General features: G+C 44.2%; 1 protein-coding gene across 2 annotated transcripts in view; it reads right to left on the bottom strand.

The window, feature by feature from the left end:
* LOC120920192 overlaps nt 1-19,391 on the bottom strand; it is a 46,199-nt gene that overhangs the window by 9,162 nt on the left and 17,646 nt on the right. For both annotated transcript variants that reach the window (XM_040332125.1, XM_040332126.1), the window contains exon 5: nt 17,950-18,049. In XM_040332125.1, coding sequence (XP_040188059.1) covers nt 17,950-18,049 — 100 coding nt within the window. The remainder of the gene's footprint in view (nt 1-17,949; nt 18,050-19,391) is intronic.

Raw genomic sequence — 19,391 nt, 5'->3', positions numbered from 1 at the left:
GCTTCTCATTAGGGCCGCAATGCTGGAGATGGAATACTCTTACCGGATAACGTGGATCTGCTTGTCAGCGACAACAGATCATAAACGCATGGAAGGACTCCACTCGAATCTGCTCGGGTGGACAATGGCCCAATAGTAGACTCACCACGGGATATCCCGATGGATGGCTGTAAGCCTGGACTGGAACCTCACCGTGGGAGTACTTGCTTCAACTCAGACTCGGGATATCCCGTGGTGAGTCTTTCCTATGATGAGGATGTGGCCATACACCCCCTATTGATGGACTTTTTGTTTTGTGTTTTTCATTTCAAATGGACACTCATTCACAGGCTACTGTGATCCTATCACATTGACGCATGTTTTTCACTTTTATATCTTTATAAGAGTTTTATTAGCGTTGCATATTTTTTCACTGTTTCCATTTCAATTTTTGTCATATTGCTTGTGTAGCTGCTCACTTTATTTTTAGATTAGCGCAGTTTTTTCCCCTTTTTTACAGTTTCACATTTTGACCATAACCAGTCGGCCTCCCCTGGATCCCGGCGAGATTACTAGTCATACACAAGAAGGTACACGTCTGGTGGCTGTTTGATATACTGGATTTCTCCTAGTTTTCTGTTCTTTAACGTTATCTTTTAATAGGAGGACGGTTTTGAATCCCTCACTTGAGACGGTTTTTTACACTGCGACTTGTTCGTACTCCGTATCTTGCCTGCATGACCTTGCTGGTCTCCGGAGATGGACGAACATATCACTCTGTAGTCATATCTGTGTGGCAGAGGGCTCCCTATGGCTGCACAAGGCGCTGAGGACAGTTTAAGTGGTATGGAATAGTACTGTTAATTGGCTATTGGCCAGCCAAACGTTTGTTCTCGTTCTTGCAGTGGCTTCTGGTTCGCTTGGCTGGTCAATATCCTCGTTTTAGATTGTATTTACTATGTATGCAGTCCATATCTTTTGAGTTATCTGAATGGCCGGCTCCGATTTCTCAGCCTTTACTTTCCACGCTCTCCTGCCTTGCAGCGCTCCGCACCGTCTCGGGACGCATACGTCCCTCAACGGGCTGGATCATAACACCTGGGCTGTCCACCACCCGACAGTTGATAATCGTAGGCATCCGAGTGTGGACATGGAACGACGAAACTGTGTTTTTCCTCCGCCTCTCCTGTGTCATCTCGTTTCAGATACACCAAACTGCAGCTTTAGTTTTAGTCAGTTTTTATCCCCACTTGCCTAGTTTAGTTGCAGGGGTCTACCTCCCCATGTTAATTATGTCATTGAGACCGTTCTGGGGTGGCATTACGCCACTGTATTGTTTTATATTACTGTTGTTGGTTTGTTTACTGTTTGGGCCCTGACCAACCCCCTAACAGTTGTGTACTGCGGTTTTTGTGCTCCCTTAGGAGTGTGGAAGCCATGTGCGCACTGTACTCCGATTATCTTCACACATTACAAGTGAGTGGACGCTGTCCTATCGGTTACTTTATTAGTGAGCCACTAGGTACTTAGCTCCCCTACCCTTGTTCCCGGTTTATTTTCCTCCCCCTTCCCCGCCCGGCGCATTACCCGCCCCTCCCACCGCACACGATGGCGGACACTGACACAACATCTACCTCTGACACACGGACTGGACAACTCCCTACACGACTCAAACTATATTCCCTGAATGAAAAAAAATTAACATTCAGCGCCAAACAATATAATTAAACATAAATTAAATTATAAAATAAAAGCTGCTCCTCAAAAACAATACTGATTGTGATAAATGGAAAAATGGGTAGAGGGCGCTAAACCACTCAGTGCTACTAAATAGTAAACCAACGTGCTTTGGTGAGAAAATTAATTGAATAAAAATACAACTATTCAAAAAAAAAAAATATATATATAATGCTGAATTCCAAAAGTGTCTACGTCCAAAAGAAGACCCCTCAGAATCTGTAAAAAGTCCCAATAAGTGTTCAATCAATGCATCACATGTAAATGAAACAAATCTTCTTTCTTGAGTATTCTTTATGTGCAAAAAAGGAAAGGAAAGCCGTCACCAACAAATCCAGTCTTCTTAATCACCCTCTAATTGGTGTTGAAGCAAACAAATGTGCTTACCAGAGTTAGTGGACTATTATGGTTAAACAATAGTCTTATAGACATATGCAGGATTGTGCCTGCATGCACATCGGACAGGAAAATCAATATTGAGCCTCAATGCCAGGCATCCCTGGCATTGAGGCTCAATATTGATTTTCCTGTCCGATGTGCATGCAGGCACAATCCTGCATATGTCTAGAAGACTATTGTTTAACCATAATAGTCCACTAACTCTGGTAAGCACATTTGTTTGCTTCAACACCAATTAGAGGGTGATTAAGAAGACTGGATTTGTTGGTGACGGCTTTCCTTTCCTTTTTGCACATAAAGAATACTCAAGAAAGAAGATTTGTTTCATTTACATGTGATGCATTGATTGAACACTTATTGGGACTTTTTACAGATTCTGGAGGGGTCTTCTTTTGGACGTAGAGACACTTTTGGAATTCAGCATTATATATATATTAATTAATTTTCTCAACAAAGCACGTTGGTTTACTATTTAGTAGCACTGAGTGGTTTAGCGCCCTCTACCCATTTTTCTATATTCCCTGAATATTTGCGGTCTTAACACACCTGAAAAACGTTCCGGTCTTCTCTACACGCTCAGAAAAGAGAAACTGCACATTGCACTGATTCAGGAGACCCACTTCAGATCGGACAACGTTCCTAAACTTTATGATCATCATTTTCCAACTGTTTACCATGCCTCCAATGAGGCAGCTAAATCTAAGGGGATGTCTATCCTGATCTTGAGACATTGCCCTTTCCAGGTCACTGAAGTCCAAAGGGATTTACAGGGTAGATACCTTTTTATCAAGGGCACGCTACATGACTTACCATTCACGATCGCAAACATCTACGCCCCGAACTCGCAACAAGTGCCTTTCTTCCGTAAAGTGCTCTACCAACTGACTGCCTTCCAATCGGGTACGCTTGTCTTAGGCGGTGATTTCAACGTCCCTTTAACGCCCTCCCTTGACACATCCAACGGCTCCACATGCCTGACTTATAGAGCCCTACGTGCGATAAAATCCAAGTTGACTACTCTGACCCTACACGACACGTGGCGTACACTGTACCCAAATGTGAAAGATTTCACTTATTTCTCCCCTATGCATAAGAAATACTCCAGGATCGACCACGTCTTCCTCACGTAGAATGACCTCACTTTGCTTACGGAGGCCACTATAGAACCCATGCTACTGTCGGACCATCACCCGATTACTATGTCACCGACGATCCCATCACACCGTGCCAGATCTATGATCTGGAGGCTAGACGACTCCCCATTACTAGATTCCGAAAATTCTAGATTCGTTTCTGAAGTCCTTTCCCAATACTTTGTGGAGAATGATACAGCGGATTCTTCCCCAACCACTATATGGGCAGCCCATAAATGCGTAGTCAGAGGGGAGTTTATTTCTTTAATGGCTAAATGAAATAAACTTAGGAAAGCCCGTATAACAGAACTGTCCGGTCAGGTCAAAACGCTGGAGCGCGCGCACAAGCTTACACTGGCGAACCAAACTCACTCTGACCTATTGAAAGCAAGGGAAGAACTCCTAGAGAAACTCCAGAAAACACTGAAACGCAAGTACACCCTTACGAATAAGCTATTCTATGAGTTTGGGAATAAGGCAGGGAAACTCCTGGCGGCGGCCCTCCAAAAAAGAAATCGTCCCACGCTATCACTTCCCCTTCAGGAGACACTGTCACAAAAACTGAAGACATTGCTAACCACTTTGTTCGTTATTTCTCTGACATGTACAACTTGCCCACATCTACAGAATCAACATCCCCCCCTGACAGGATGGCTCCAATTAATAACTTTTTGACAGCCTACGGGCCTACACCAGCCTCCTTGGAGGACATGGCACACTTGGACTCACCCATCACGTCTCGGGAAGCCCTCCTAGCTTTGAAACACCTGAAAGCAGGGAAAAGCCCAGGCCCAGATGGCCTGCCGGCCAGTTATTATAAAACCTTTGCCGACATACTGAGCCCGAAATACTTGACAGTGTTTAATGTCCTTCCCGACATCCACCCCTCACAAAGATCTGCTAGAGGCCCATATTTCATTGATCCCTAAACCGGGTAAGGACGCCACGGTTGTCTTGAACTACCGTCCGATTTCATTACTTAACGTCAAACTCTACGCTAAAATCCTGGCGAATCGATTGCTGCCACTCCTCCAACCTTATCTTGACGGATCAAGTGGACAACACCACTAAGGATATAAATATTCACCATTGGTTGACGTCATCACCCACTAAGGGTTTTTTTAAATCCCTGGACGCGAGACCCGCACCACCCAAATGATTATGGCATTGTACTCCGTCCCCACAGCCAGAATCAGAGTGAATGGCCGACTGTCAAACGCCTTCTCCATACACAATGGTACCCGACAGGGATGCCCCCTATCCCCCCATTTTCGTCCTCACGATGGAACCCATTCTTCGTAAGCTGAGAGAAAACCCAGATATCAAAAAGGTATTAATATTAAACACACACACACAGTATAAAATTGCTGCGTATGCGGACGATATACTATTGTTTCTCTCGGACCCAATTACTATGATTCCCAATCTCCTCAAGGACTTAAAATTGTTTAAACTACTTTCCAACCTCCAGATAAACTTCGGCAAGTCCATAGCACTGAATGTTACCTTGCCCGATTCAGTGGTCTCCCTCTGTAAGCAAAACTTTCCGTTCAGGTGGGATGCCCACGGTATCACTTATCTGGGTATTAAGATCCCTACCGATCTGAAAGACTCTATATGCTACCAATTTCTTGCCTGCCCTCCAAAACATTAAGGACTATTTGCTTAGTTGGAATAAAGGTAATTTCTCTTGGTTTGGTAGAGCAGCAGAACTGAAGATGAACATCCTCCCCAGGATTTTGTACCCAATACAGGCTGTCCCGATCAAACTCCTGCAATCCTTCTTTGCCGCTATTGAGATGCTGCAGAACCTTCCTCTGGGCTGGTCGCCCCCCCTAGGTTAAGCTGGGAGAAGCTTGTCCTTCCAAAACAGAAAGGGGGACTTGGTCTGCCGGATATTGCCCTTTACCACAAAGCCTGCCAGCTCACGAGAATGGTGGACTGGCACCTTCACAAGTGTAATAAAGATTGGGTCCATGTGGAAAATGCATTCCTTAGGTTCCCCATCTCTCACCTCCCATGGATCGAACCACGCTCTGTCCCTAGACTATGTTCTGAACATCCGCTAATTGGACCTACCCTTCTTAATTTCAGGACAGCATGCCGAACGCTCAAAGTGGTTCCCTCACCCGGGCCCATGACACCTCTTATCCAAAACCCGGACTTCCCACCTAACATCGACACAACAGACCCGACAGTAGACTGACAATATGCAGGTTAGGGCTCATCATTTCTTCCACAATGGCATTCTCTTCACCCATTCGGAGATGTCCTCTGCCTTTCCAAACCTAAACCTACCGTTCTTCAAATTCTTGCAACTTAGGCATTTTTTCAATAGTGCCCCAACACCTTCGCATTGGTCCAGAGACCTTATGCCTCTCACAACACATCTGTTGTGCTCAGGAACCCCAAAAACACTTAATTTCCTCCTTATACTCTTTGCTCTTATCCCGGACGGTTCCCAACACTAACATTCGCACATTATGGGACAAAGACTTATCTGTTGCCTTGACTGATGATGATTGGGACCATGTTTGGGAGCACACGCACAAGGGATCCATTAACGTGTCAGCTCAGGAGAACAGATTTAAGATCTGTTTGCGAATGGTATCGGACTCCAGACAAGCTGCATAACATTTTCCCCACTGTTCCCCCTGAATGTTGGAGGTGTGGCTCGGCTGCGGGCTCGCTCCTCCACATTTGGTGGGGCTGTCCCTTGCTGCAGCCGTTCTAGAAGGGGGTACATGATCTTATCAAAATCACCACTTTCAATATTGAGTTTACCCCCCCCCCCCCCCCCCCGGCACAGTATTTACTGCATCACACACCTCGACGCATCACTAAACCTCGTAAACGCGGCCACCCAATGCATTCCATTACGGTGGAAGACCACTACCCCACCCACTAATTGTAGACTGGCACTCACGAGTCAATTAAATTGAGGAAATGGAACGGCTCATTCACCAAACCAAAGACACTCATGACAAGTTCAGGGGCACATGGGCCTGCTTGACTCATTACAGGGAGTCTTTGGGCTCCACAGACCCAGCTGTCTCTGTAAATTCCCCTACAGAATCCGACAGGGTGCCTGGTTTCTGATTCGACAATACCCCTCATTGTCCCTTGTTACCTTCCTCCCTTTCTCCTCCATGTCCTCTTTTAATTTTTTACTCTCTCCACTTACACACAAGTCTGAAGTTCTTTAGTGTTAGAACACTTGGGCTCTACCCCTTGAAATTGGATCGTTGAGAGAATGCTTGTTGCTGCCCTGATACCATCGTCTTTGAAACGTATCTTGTTTACACTGGGGATGTCACGTTCTGATCCCATACTGAACCATACCTGGATTTGTATCATACTGAGCTCTATAGGGCTCCCTCCCGCTCACAGATTGTTCCCATTAGGGGTGGGCGGAATGAGGGAAGAACCGTACTGGTTTCTGATCTCGTTATCTAATTTTTCTCCCTCTTCCATGCTAAGATGGTGGGCTCATATTTTAGGGAAAGCCTAGACGATCTCTTTTTCATCAAAGGACAGCTGTTTATTGTCGATTACTTTGTACTGTATATTCGCTGTGCTTTATCTCACCAGTTATACATAAGTGTATATGTACCTGCTCTTATGACTGTTTGTTCACTACTTATTATTGTTCTCTGATTATTTGAAAAATATTCAACAAAAAATTGTTTTTAAAACACACACACACACACACACACACACACACACACACACACACACGGCCATGTGGGAGGGGGGGGGGGGGGGTTAAAATAGGCATTTTTTAAATCACTATAGTTTTTTCCCCCCAGCTTGACGTTTTGGGACCATTCCCTGTATAATATTGATCTCTTTAAACACCAGAGAGCACCAGATTGAAAATCCCAAGGTGAAACAGAAAGTTGAATTGGGGGAATTATATGAGCAATCCCCTGCAGTAAAGTCCCGATAAGGGAATGCAAGGATGGATAAAGTCCAATATTGTAGACAGTCTGATGGCTGCCATTTCTAGAATGTGGATAGGTAGATTTGACTCCTGTGGGGACCATGTCCCCTGAACAGGCAGGAGTTGTAAACGCTGTCCCAGCCCGTTCCCCCCCCCCCCCCCATCTGTCGTTGGCACGTTCCAAGATTCATCACGTCAGAGATCTTTGCACAACTTGACAGAAGCATTGAGTGTTCCAAGAATTTGGTCTGCCAATTTAATGTCTTGAGGCCGTTAAACTAAGGTCTTGAGTGAAACTTGGTAAAAGGGAACTGCCTCAAAAGAAGGCCACCATGAGGCCCAGAACATTTATGCGGAAGCAATATGAGGGGTGTTGTGACCCGAGTGTCCAGGTGTTGGACCTTAGAGAGGAAATCTTCTGGAGGAAGATTCTGGCTTGGGCTGTATTCAAGATTAGACCAAGGTACTCCATATGGTGTGTGGAGTGCAAGGCAGACTTTGGAAAGTTGATTATCCGGTTCCTTCAGACCTGGATAGTCCTTTGGAAGTTGGCAGATGAGGCTACGGCTGAGAAGTCATTTAGTAGGAGGTTGTCAAAGTAACCTGTGAAAAAAAAAGCTCAATCGAAGAAACAAAGAAGCTTAGTAGAAGAGCCAGAAGCAGGGCAAGCACTTCTGTAAACACTCATGGTGCAGAAGAGAGATTGAATAGCAGTGCTACAAACTGGAAGTACTGGCCTCACACAGCAAAATGCAGGAAGCCTTGGCATAGTAAAAATTTGAATATGGGAGTTAGGCATCTTGATAAATATGTTCTGGCGAACGCCTTTCTATGGGAATCCCTTAAGAGGGCATGCATCAAGAACACCACTTACAAGCAGGTTTAGCAGACCGATCTTTTAGCCACAGAATCCTGTGCACAGAGATGAGCATCGAGATTGTTGTGGAAATTTCTATAAATGTATGTTGTCAGATGTCGACAGTCGATTTTGCTGTAATGCGCTCAAGTGGGCGTATTCACGCATACAGATGTTGGTGGAAGGCCATTGGCGCAAACACCTTTTCATGGACACAGCAGATTTGCGAGCTCCTTTTAGGGACGTTCATTTATGCCTCAGCAAGGGATTGGCCACTTCTTGTCGACACAGATCTGCATACATAGAAACTGTAGCATAACTATACGAAAATTATGGTTATCTGATCCATGATTTAGTATGGTTTGCGCACGGCTTTGTGCAGTGACCATGCTGTCCAATTCCTTTGTCTCTCACAGAGCATGGTCACTGCCCCCAGCCGTTTGCACAGACCACTACTAGAATTGTTTGAATCACATGTCTGATTGGTTCTTTTGAAAGTATACAACATGTCTGATTGGCTGTTTTGTGAAGCCGCACCTTTTGTTACTGATGTTGACCCTATAAATAAAAAAACAGCAGGCTGCTCGAGGGCAGTGATGACTGGGAGCGATGGATGAGAACAGCTGGCGTGATGGTCTCTTGACTTGAATGTATGGCAGGGAATGGATGGTGAGTGAATCTATTTAGTTTAAAGATGGCTTATTTCATTAAGACGAATTAGAGACAAGATATCGGTCTGTCTGATCTGCAAACAGCCAGAAATTCCACGACAGAAATGGCGAGCCAGAAATTTAGGAGTAGATTGAGCCCCTTTGGGCATCGGTTCAGATGGGGGAAAGTAGTCCTATGTTCCGATGCGTGGGGGGGCTCTGAACAAATTTGTCGTCTTTTTGAAATAACGCTTGAAGTGTGACCGTGTGTGATTGTGTGCGTTTGTGAAATTGATTGGATGTGTGTGTGACCGTGGGTGATTGTGTGCGTTTGTGAAATCGATTGGATGTGTGATTCTGATTGTATGCGACTGTGTGTGACTGTGGTTTTGATCGAGTGTATGCCTGAAAGCTGTATGATTGAACAGATTGAAGTTATGTGCCCATGGTTTACAGTGAAGCCGTTTGGAAAAGTTACTTTTGTGTAATGTATTGAGCAGCCAGACATGTTCTATTGTGTAAGACGGCAGCATTGTGCCATGTGCTTTGGTGGGGGAGGGGCGACTAGTATTGGATCTCTGTGTTTCTTGACTTTGCAACTTTCAGAACAAAGTTAGATATAACATTTTATGATGCATATGTAAACTGTATATTGTAGACGATTCCTCTGTATAGAGGTGGGATTATTCAGCCTGCAATATGTGCGGCTGAGACTTTTTGTATTTTCTGAATGTCTTGTTCCTGTGTATGGAATGTTCATGTGAGGCTGCGTGCTGTAACAATAAGAAACTGAATGATACATGGAGACTGTGTGTATTTAGATCATTTTATGTTGGTTTGTGTAGTTAAGCCAGGCAAGGCATGTTCCATGGTGCAAGATGGCCCTCTTGCCATGAGGCTCGGGGGATGGGCGGACAGTGTTGTTGGATCTCTGTGTGCTTCTTGAATTTTGTTATATGTTCAATGATCTATGTGAGGAATAGAAATGGATAGATTGTGATTTTTACCTTTGTATGGGACCAAAAGACATGTCCCAGTGAGTGTGTGTTTTAGTGGGGGGATGGGCAGCCAGCATGGCTGTCCCATCATGTCGCAAAATTGGTAACCCTCTGTAAACAATAGCATACAGGCATTTTATGTTGGAAGGTTTTAAATGATGTGACCTCACTGTGCATATTTCTCAAATGGCTCGTTATAAAAGGTGATGCCACGTTGTTTACATGAGCTTTGAGAAAATAGGGTTTTTGTTTTAATGTTGCGCATGTTAATTTTTGATGTCCCATGTTTGTCTTTGTGGAGAAAGATTCTAGGCAGGTTTTTGAAAACTGCATCTGGCGGCCATCTTGTTTGCGGCCATGGTCGTCGGCGGCCATTTTGGCAGGAACAATTTGTTTGGTCTGTGGGTCGTCCTATAGGAGAAGGTGCAGCCATCTTTCTTTTGGGGTGTGATACCAGGTGACTGTGCAGTGGAATTTCGCAGCCTTTGGGGCAGACTTTGATGTTTAGTGCGAATTGAGTAGCGCAGTCTTTTCTGTGTTGGAATCTGGTGGACAACATTTTTGTTTTCCTTTGTGTGTGTGTGTAGTACTGTCTGTCCTGTGGTAAAAAAAGGTGATTTGGAGGCGCAGTTAAATTGTTTTTTGCAAGCGTAAATGGCGCCATTGTTGCTTGGCTTGTTGTCGGCCATTTTGAGATGCAGTTTAAGCACTATCTTTTGAATAGTGCTTGCGTGCTAGGGCTAATTTATATACAGGATCAGACTAACCTACCGGCTGACTTTGCAGTGTAAGAATGGAGGCTTTTGTGTAGAATTTCGTTTTTGGGTGAAAGACTTGCATGCACTGAATTTTGATGGATTGTGGGACTGGCTTTGACTGCGTTTTTGTGCACAGCGATGTGCGTTGTTTTTGGGTTTGAATGTTTGGGAGTTTCCCTGGGGGCAATTCATTGTGTGGTTTGACATCCAGGGGATATTTATGTAGTCCATGGATTTTATTGATGTGTTGAGACAAGGCAATGAAACTAGGCTTCCCCCCTCCCATCCCTCTGCCTGTCATTATGTAAATAAACCAGGTTTTGGGGTTTAAGAGCTGAACATACAACAGGAAGGTCTTTTTCAGCATTTATATACAACAGGAAGTTGGTGGGAGGAGTTTTGGAGTCTTCTGAAAAGATAAGCAATGAGATTTGTGTCTTGAAAGGACAATGGAAAATATTTTGGCGTTTGAAAGAGCGTTTTAAAGGTTAATTTAAGTTTTATACTGTAAATACAGTTTTGGGTATGTGAGAGCAAACCATTGTTGTTGTGACATCTAGATGCAGGTAGAAAGAAGCCATAAAATTGTTTTGAAAAGTGGAGGATTTCATGGTGTGTTGTAGGTTGTCTGATGAACACATTTAGGAGGCTTTATTTTGTGAGACAGGTCGGGCCGTGTAGAATAATCGGAATTCCTGTGCGCGATTGTATTAGCATAAATGTGAGTGGTATTCTAACGCCCCGGTGAGGCCGTGTACAGTAATCGGTAAGTCCGGGGGTCGGTTATGGTGAAAAAGGCGCAAGCCATAACCGCGCAGAAAATAAAACGCATGGTACTCTGGACGCAGAGATCACCAAAAAAAGCGTTTTTAATCGCCATGGGATGTGCCGCCCATGCAGTGCACCAGTCAGACAGCTGCACCGCACATGAGGTTTGGGGCTCTGGACATGAGACCCCTTAAAGAATAACATAGGTGGTCAGAGGGTACAGTAAGGTGTACTCCTTTGGAAGGTACTCTGGCTGGAGGTACGAGACCTTGGATGTAGTTCAGAAATCTGTAATGATGAGTGTGGATGGAGGTGTGGTACATGCTTTGGTGACCCTCAGAGGAAAACGTTGTATAGCTGGTCTATGCAAGGCTCTCACGCTTTTCTCCATTGTATTTTCTTCTATTGCTGAAAGTGAAGGCAGAATTCCGGCTGGTTTTGTTCATTTTTGTTTTGGATACTATGAATATCTCCTCCACATTTGTATATGAATGTTTGTATGTAGTAACGTGAATATGTTCATATTTACCGCGGCGATCCTCCGACACGTCGCCGCTGTTGTATTTTTGTAGGAACAAGAAAAGTAAGGGTTAGAGAGTTTTGTTTGAATCAGTTTTGAAAGAATGTCATTGAAAATTTACAAGAATATCATTTTTGTTTGCAATTCTCTGCAGGATAAATATGAAGGATGGAGTAATGATTTCTGCTTATAAGTATTTTTCAGGTCCAAGGAGTTTCTGGAAGTGTTTGTACATAGAGAGCAGGTGTATGTAGACAGCTTTACACATGGATAAATACGAGTCTAAGGAGGTGAAAGTATCATAGGCTACTTCATTGTTTCTTCTTCCTCCAGTCTGTAATGAGGAAGAAAAGGGGGGGGGGATAAATAAATGTTAAAGTGACAGTTTTTCGAACGAATAACACTAATCTTTCTAATTCTAATCAAGTTTGTGCCAAGACTGTCTTTCTTTGATGGAATTTGAATCGGCAAGCAGTCTAGCGAAGTAGGTTGCCATCTTAGATGCTAAGAACCTCCCAATGGTTCCAGGTATTACAGGAGATGGTAAGCGATTACAGGCGGCGGCGAGGCATGCACAGATTGTGCAGTGAACACAGTCCCGATGTCTGGGTTATTGTCATAAGGTTTGTTTGGAGGTCAACCAAAACCAGGCTCGTACTCCCCTCATCTGCTGTCACGTGTCTATTCTCAGGTGATGGGGTGGGTGCGATCACTGCAACATGAACTTCAAAGGGTTTAGGAGTCTCTCCTGGACCCCGACACCGTAATTGGTTTTCATATTTCCCAACCAGGTGACTGGGTCGTTTGTAAAGAAGCTTGATGGATGAGACCACGCCAGCCACTGCAAGAAGCGGCTCAACCACAAAGAAATGAGTAGTATCTTTGTTTATTTTGTATTTGTTTGTTTAGTAAAATTTAGCAAGGGTAACGATGAAATACATCCCAAGTTATTATTTAAAGTGTATTCTATGACCAATTAAGAAAGTGAACGGGACCGATTGCGGGGTCTGTTCTGAGTCTCCACCGAGCTTTAGTCCCCAGTGATGACAGTGGTACATGCTATTTATGATTGGTATGAGGATTATTGACAAACTAGTGAATACTCCAAAAAGACACTTGTCAATGGAATTTAATGAGATGTTTTTAGAGGGTACAATTGGTTATTGTTTTTATGGCTCTGTCTCTTGTCGGTTGGGTATCAGGACAAATAGGTAGCCCACAAGTGTGTAACTTTAGTTGGTGTTTATGCGGATCTACAGCTTATAAAAAGGTAATTCTCCCAATGCAAGAGGTTCATGCGTGGTGGTGAAGCTGTCCCAGCATCCTATATCGTGGCCGATTGCAAGGATCTGATGGCAGGGTCAGCTAGAAGGGAATTGTTCACCAACACCGACCAGGTCTGGGCATGGTTTCCTGCATGTACAAGGTGGGGGGGCTTAAGCTTATGATACGATTGAACAATTCTAACCTATTGAGGATGGAATGTTTCATGTAACTGTTGAAGCTACAAGGAAGCTCTCACAGTCCAAGGGCGATTTCTGGGAATTTACAAGTAAAGATTGTTATACCTGGATCGGGGATACTGGGAATTGGTGTGCAGGCCCATATGGATAAGGTTTGAATCCCTACAAGGCAAAGCCAGAGCTGTAGCTAAGTGAAGGTTGGGAGTCCTTTGAAGGGTCTGGGAATCTTTGGGGATTTAATTTCTATTTTACAGCGGATCGTGGTTGATGGAAATGGGAATATATATATATATATATATATATATATATATATATATACATATACATATATATATATATATATACATATACATATATATACATACACACTCATGTCGTTTTTATTTCTATTCTTTCTATGTCATGATGAGGGCTCCTGTTGCCTGATTGGACGCATGACCAGCCTTGGAGCAGATAACCACATCTTCCTTGATGAGACGCCCCGAAGCCGGACCCACGTACAAGACACAGAGAACCCCAGACCAATCTGCGATTACCACAGCTCACCAAGTTGTGTCCTCCTTATAAGTCATGTCTCCTGAAGAACAGAGTCTACATGTCAAGCCGCGTTTTCCTTTTATGAACTCATATGGACTGTAAGGACTTATTCGTTTCCGGGTGTAAAGAAGAAGATCTTTGCGGGACACGTGGGAGAATATGACAAAAAAGGGAGGACGACTGTTGTGGAAATTTCTATAAATGTATGTTGTCAGATGTCCCCCCAGTGTCGATTTTGCTGTAATGTGCTCAAGTGAGCGTATTCACGCATACAGACGTTGGTGGAAGGCCATTGGCGCAAACACCTTTTCATGGACACAGCAGATTTGCAAGCTCCTTTTAGGGACGTTCATTTATGCCTCAGCAAGGGACTGGCCACTTCTTGTCGACTGCATTAAATGACTCCGAGTGGACAGATCTGCGTACATGGAAACTGTAGCACAACTATACGAAAATTATGGTTATCTGATCCACGATTTAGTATGGTTTGCAACATTGGCTTTGGTTTGGTTTGCACACGGCTTTGTGCAGTGACCATGCCGTCTGATTCCTTTGTCTCTCACAGAGCATGGTGACTGCCCCCAGCCGTTTGCACACACTACTACTAGCATTGTTTGAATCACATGTCTGTGATTGGTTCTTTTGAAAGTATACAACATGTCTGATTGGCTGTTTTGTGAGGCCGCACTTAGTGTTACTGAGGTCGACCCTATAAATAAAAAAACAGCAGGCTGTTCGAGGGCAGTGATGACTGGGAGCGATGGATGAGAACAGCTGGCGTGATGGTCTCTTGACTTGAATGGATGGTGAGTGAATCTATTTAGTTTAAAGATGGCTTATTTCATTAAGACGAATTAGAGACAAGATATCTGTCTGTCTGATCTGCAAACAGCCAGAAATTCTACGACAAGATGTGTCGAGTAACACAAAACATTAGGACTGAAGGCATCAGCTGTAATTGTTCTAGGAGTGCAGGGTCTTCAAAGACAGGTTAGTGGAGTCTGACCAACAGACAACAGACAAAAAAAAAAAAATCCAACCTATGTGTGTGATTATAGGTCAGTATTGCCTTGTATATCCCTGTATATTGGTCGTTCAGGTGCTTATCCAATAGTTTCTTGAAACCATTGATGCACCCCGCCTGTGGAAGGGAATTCCATATCCTTGCCGCTCTTACATAAAATAACCCTCTACATCAGCGGGTCGCGACCCCCCGGGGGGGGGGGGGGGGTCGTTTGGACTAGCATTCGCAACCCCCGGCAAATTGCCAAACTGTTACGCTGGCCGAGACTGACCCGAAATTACTGTCTACGCCCGAGTCTGTCCGTCTCGGCCAGCAAGACGTCACTTCCGGGAGAGGAGAACCGTGCGGAAGTGACGTTCCGTCGCCACCATCATGGTACTCTCGTCCACAGTAAGGCTGCAGTTAGAAGTCAGAAAGCGGAGTTAACCGTAAGTGACGCCGCCATCTTGGTACCCTCGTCCGCAGCAAGGCTACAGTTAGAAGTCAGCAAGCGGACATCTTTTTACACCCACCGAAGTCTTGCAGTTTACACGTATTTTTACCAGTAAACTGAGCTTATATACTATATAAGCTTTATATAGTATAGAAGCTCAGTTTACTTGTAAAAATACATGTAAAATACAAGACTTTGGTGGGTGTAAAAATATGTCCGCTTGCCTACTTCTAACTGTAGCCTTGCTTCGGACGAGGGTACCAAGATGGCAGCGGCGTCACTTCCGGTTAACTTCGCTTGCAGACTTCTTACTGCGGACGAGAGTACCATGATGGCGGCGACGGAACGTCACTTCCGGTTAATATAATAGAGGGGTTGTTGATGCTGACGGAACACCTGAGGTACTTTGGCAAGCCAGGCACTAAATACCGGTAATTAAGGCATTTTTGTACTGTCACAGCAGTGTAATTAATACATCGATTTTGATTAAATAAGTCTGACATGACTGTGAAAAATATAATTGTGGTACAATACATATCATTTATATATAAAAATGTCCCAGTTGGTTCCTCAAAAGTGGTCATTCCGTGTCAGTGCTAGATACATGTTTGGGTGCTATACATGAATATCTAGCACTGACACGGAATAACCACTTTTGAGGAACCAACTGGGACATTCATATAAAAATGATATGTCTTGTTCCATTATAATTTTTTTTTCTTGCATAGCCACGTCATGTTGGACTTAAAAAAAAAAAAAGGCGGAACTCCGCTTTAAGTCCAACATGACGTGGCTATGCAAGAAAAAAATTATTATGGAACAAGACATATCATTTTTATATGAATGTCCCAGTTGGTTCCTCAAAAGTGGTTATTCAGTGTCAGTGCTAGATACATGCTTGGGTGCTATACACTTTGTAAATAATTTTACTGTTGGGGGTCCCCACAACTTGGGAAATCAAGGGGTCTCAGCACTAGAAAGGTTGAGAACCACTGCTCTACATAGTTTAAGGTTAAATCTCCTTTCTTCTAATCGAGTGGCCACATGTCTCATTAAACTCCCCTCTGCAAAAAAGGTTAATCCTATTGTGGGGGTCACCAGTATGGCATTTGTAAATTGGAGAAGAGACACTTGAGGGGGATACAATTTCAGAGAGTACAGTTCAGTGAAGTTCAGTGCTCGCAACCTTTCCTCAACTCATATCCTGCAGAGCCTTTATTACCTTTGTTGCCCTTCTTTGTACTCGCTCCATTTCTAGTACATCCTTCCTGAGGACTGGTGCCCAAAACTGGACAGCATACTCTTAGGTCTTCAGATATGTTATATGAAACCACAATAAGGGTTAATAAAACAATATATGTATAACAAAATATACCAAAATCAAATAGAGTCAAAATTAGCTACACTAGTAGCAAGCATAGAGTGTGACTGAGTAAACACACCAAATGACACACTATCTGGGACTCTATTCGCCAGCGTGCATCAATGTGCAAAGTGACAGTGAACAAGATAAATAAAAGTGAATGAGTCTATATAAGGGCGTTTAAATGGTATGCTGAATGGTTGACGTCTTCTCTCTGATGGCTGGTATTAGTACAGGTATCCACAAATGGTCTCGTAGTTCCCTTACCTTGTAGATGCAATTAATAGACATATAGTGTAATTTCTCCAAGGTGCGGGTCTCACTGCTTCAACCAATGTTCCCTCTGGCTGCTGAGAGCCGTTCAGACTGCCAATGCTCAGTGATCCAAGGGGGCAGGTAAGGAAGGGAAAAAGAAAAAAGAAAGCAAATGCCTCCAATCGTGAAGTGAGTTTTAAAATCGGGGTTCTGTAATTGGGTGAAAGTGGACTCTTACATGTAGTATGAGGATACAATGCAAAAAAAGCGGAAGCACGCAGCGAGCGTGTTGCCGTCTTACGTCTGTTGGCCTCCGGCTTGTGCGGGTATCACGTGGTCTCGACTCCCTGCGGCATTACGTCACGTGCCTTCATCAGGGGAGTCCCCTTGGAGAAATTACATTATATGTCTATATATAGCATCTACAAGGTAAGGGAACTAAGAGACCATTTGTGGATACCTGTACTAATACCAGCCATCAGAGAGAAGACGTCCCAGATAGTATGTCATTTGGAATGTTTACTCAGTCACACGCTATGCTTGCTACTAGTGTAGCTAATTTTGACTATTTGATTGTGGTATATTTTGTTATACATATATTGTTTTATTAACCCTTATTGTGGTTTCATATCACATATCTGAAGCGCTTATCACCTTTATTTTTATTACTTGTTTTTTGTGTATTGTGAACACTTTAGCTGCCTCAGATTAAACGTACGTTCATTTAAGTTATTTGATCTGTATACTCACAGTAGCGCATTAGACTCACCTTTTTACTTATACTCTTAGGTCTGGCCGGACCAGAGTCTTGTAGAGCGGAAGAGTTATTGTTTTATCTCTGGAGTTAATCCCTTTTAATGCATGCCAATATTCTGTTTGCTTTGTTAGCAGCAGCTTGGCATTGCATTAAACCCTCAAAAAAAAAAAAAAAAAAAAATAGTTCATAGTAGGCATACGACTTATGTTCAGTGTGGTCAGATAGCGGGACAAGCAATCACACCACACTGCTCCACAGTCGCCATACAGGTTACAGTGAAATAAAGTGCTATGTGTACTGGGTCCCATGAGTGATTTGACAAAACTTCTGAACTTATTAGGCATGAGCCATCTTATATAGAGATATTTACACAAACCTGCGCAATGAGTAACCTGCTGTTTAAAGTGCCATTTGCTGCATCCAATAGAAGATTTTGATCCCGTAGCTCAGATTCCATTTTATTCCGGGTTGCTTGCCTGTATAAGACAAACATTTTAAGGATATTCACAAGTATTTAAGATTATTACATATATCAATGATAAATATGACAGTAAGGCTTCTTGCAGACAGAAACACACACACACACACACACACACACACACACACACACACACACACACACGTCTATAGAACAGGGGTGTCAAACTCGTATCTGTAAGATTAGAGGTAGACCGATATGGGTTTTTCTCTGGCCAATGCCAACATTTAGAAATTGGGGTGGCCGATAAATGATGCAGATTTTTTTTAAAACACACAACCTCACCCACGCCACTCCTTCCTGCTTACTCCTGTCACTCTAGCACACGCTTGATGTCCTCAGAGCAGGTGGCATCGATTGGCGCTGGCGGGTGACACTGACAGATGGCACACCAAGCCGAGTGTAACTAACGGTGTGAAACCAACAGGAGAGAGAGGAGCCGTCAGCTCGGTGTCGGGTGGGCGGGACCCTAGCTGGGGTGGGTCCCAGCAGCTATATTACACCAGCCAATGGGATGGTATCTGGGCGGGCCGCTATGTGTATGTGGCCCCACCCCCTTTCTAAAGAAGCCCAATCATTGGCTGGTGTAAATTTAGCCACTGGGTCCCACCCACCCCTGACATCGAGCCGACAGCTCCCCTCTCCTCTGTTAGTTTCACATAGGTTTCACACTAAGCAGAGTGTAACCAACTAACAGAGGAGAGAGGAGCTGTCTGCTCAATGTCGGGAGTGGGCAGGACCCAGCAGCTAAATTACACCAGACAATGATTGGGCTGCTTTAGAAAGGGGGCAGGGCCACATACACATAGCGGCCTGCCCAGATACCATCCCATTGGCTGGTGCAATATGGCTGCTGGGACCCGCCCACCCGACATCGAGCTGACAGCTCCTCAGTCCCTCTCTCTCTCCCGTTACTTGTCTGTTTCACACTCCGCGTGGCACTTGGTGCTGCCAGAGCCGCCGAGTGTGAAGAAGGGAGGAGGAATGGCGGTCAGTGTAAAATATTGGCCTAATTTTGATAATAATCGCCTGATGCCGATCAAAAATGGCCAAATATCGGCCAGCTGATATAAATCGGTCTATCTCTAGATTAGATGTCCAGTGCATCCCCTCCCCACCATCAGAAGTTGAGTCACCCACTCTCCATCACAGTGCTGCTGCTGGGAAAAAGCTGGATGCATTGCTTAAAAGCAGAAAGTAGGGGTCATGAGGAGGACCAGAGCTCTCCGGCAGCTGCAAGAGTGGTGCGAGGGCCACGTGAAATGGGCTGGATTAGGCCTGCGGGCCTTGTGTTTGACACCTGTGCTATAGAACAATGCACGCAGCCATGTAAAGATCAG

This window comes from Rana temporaria, chromosome 13 (genome assembly GCF_905171775.1).
Source record: "Rana temporaria chromosome 13, aRanTem1.1, whole genome shotgun sequence".
Classification (NCBI taxonomy): Eukaryota; Metazoa; Chordata; class Amphibia; order Anura; family Ranidae; genus Rana; species Rana temporaria.
Note: the sequence above shows the minus strand (reverse complement) of the source record. Positions and strands in the feature narration are given on the sequence as shown.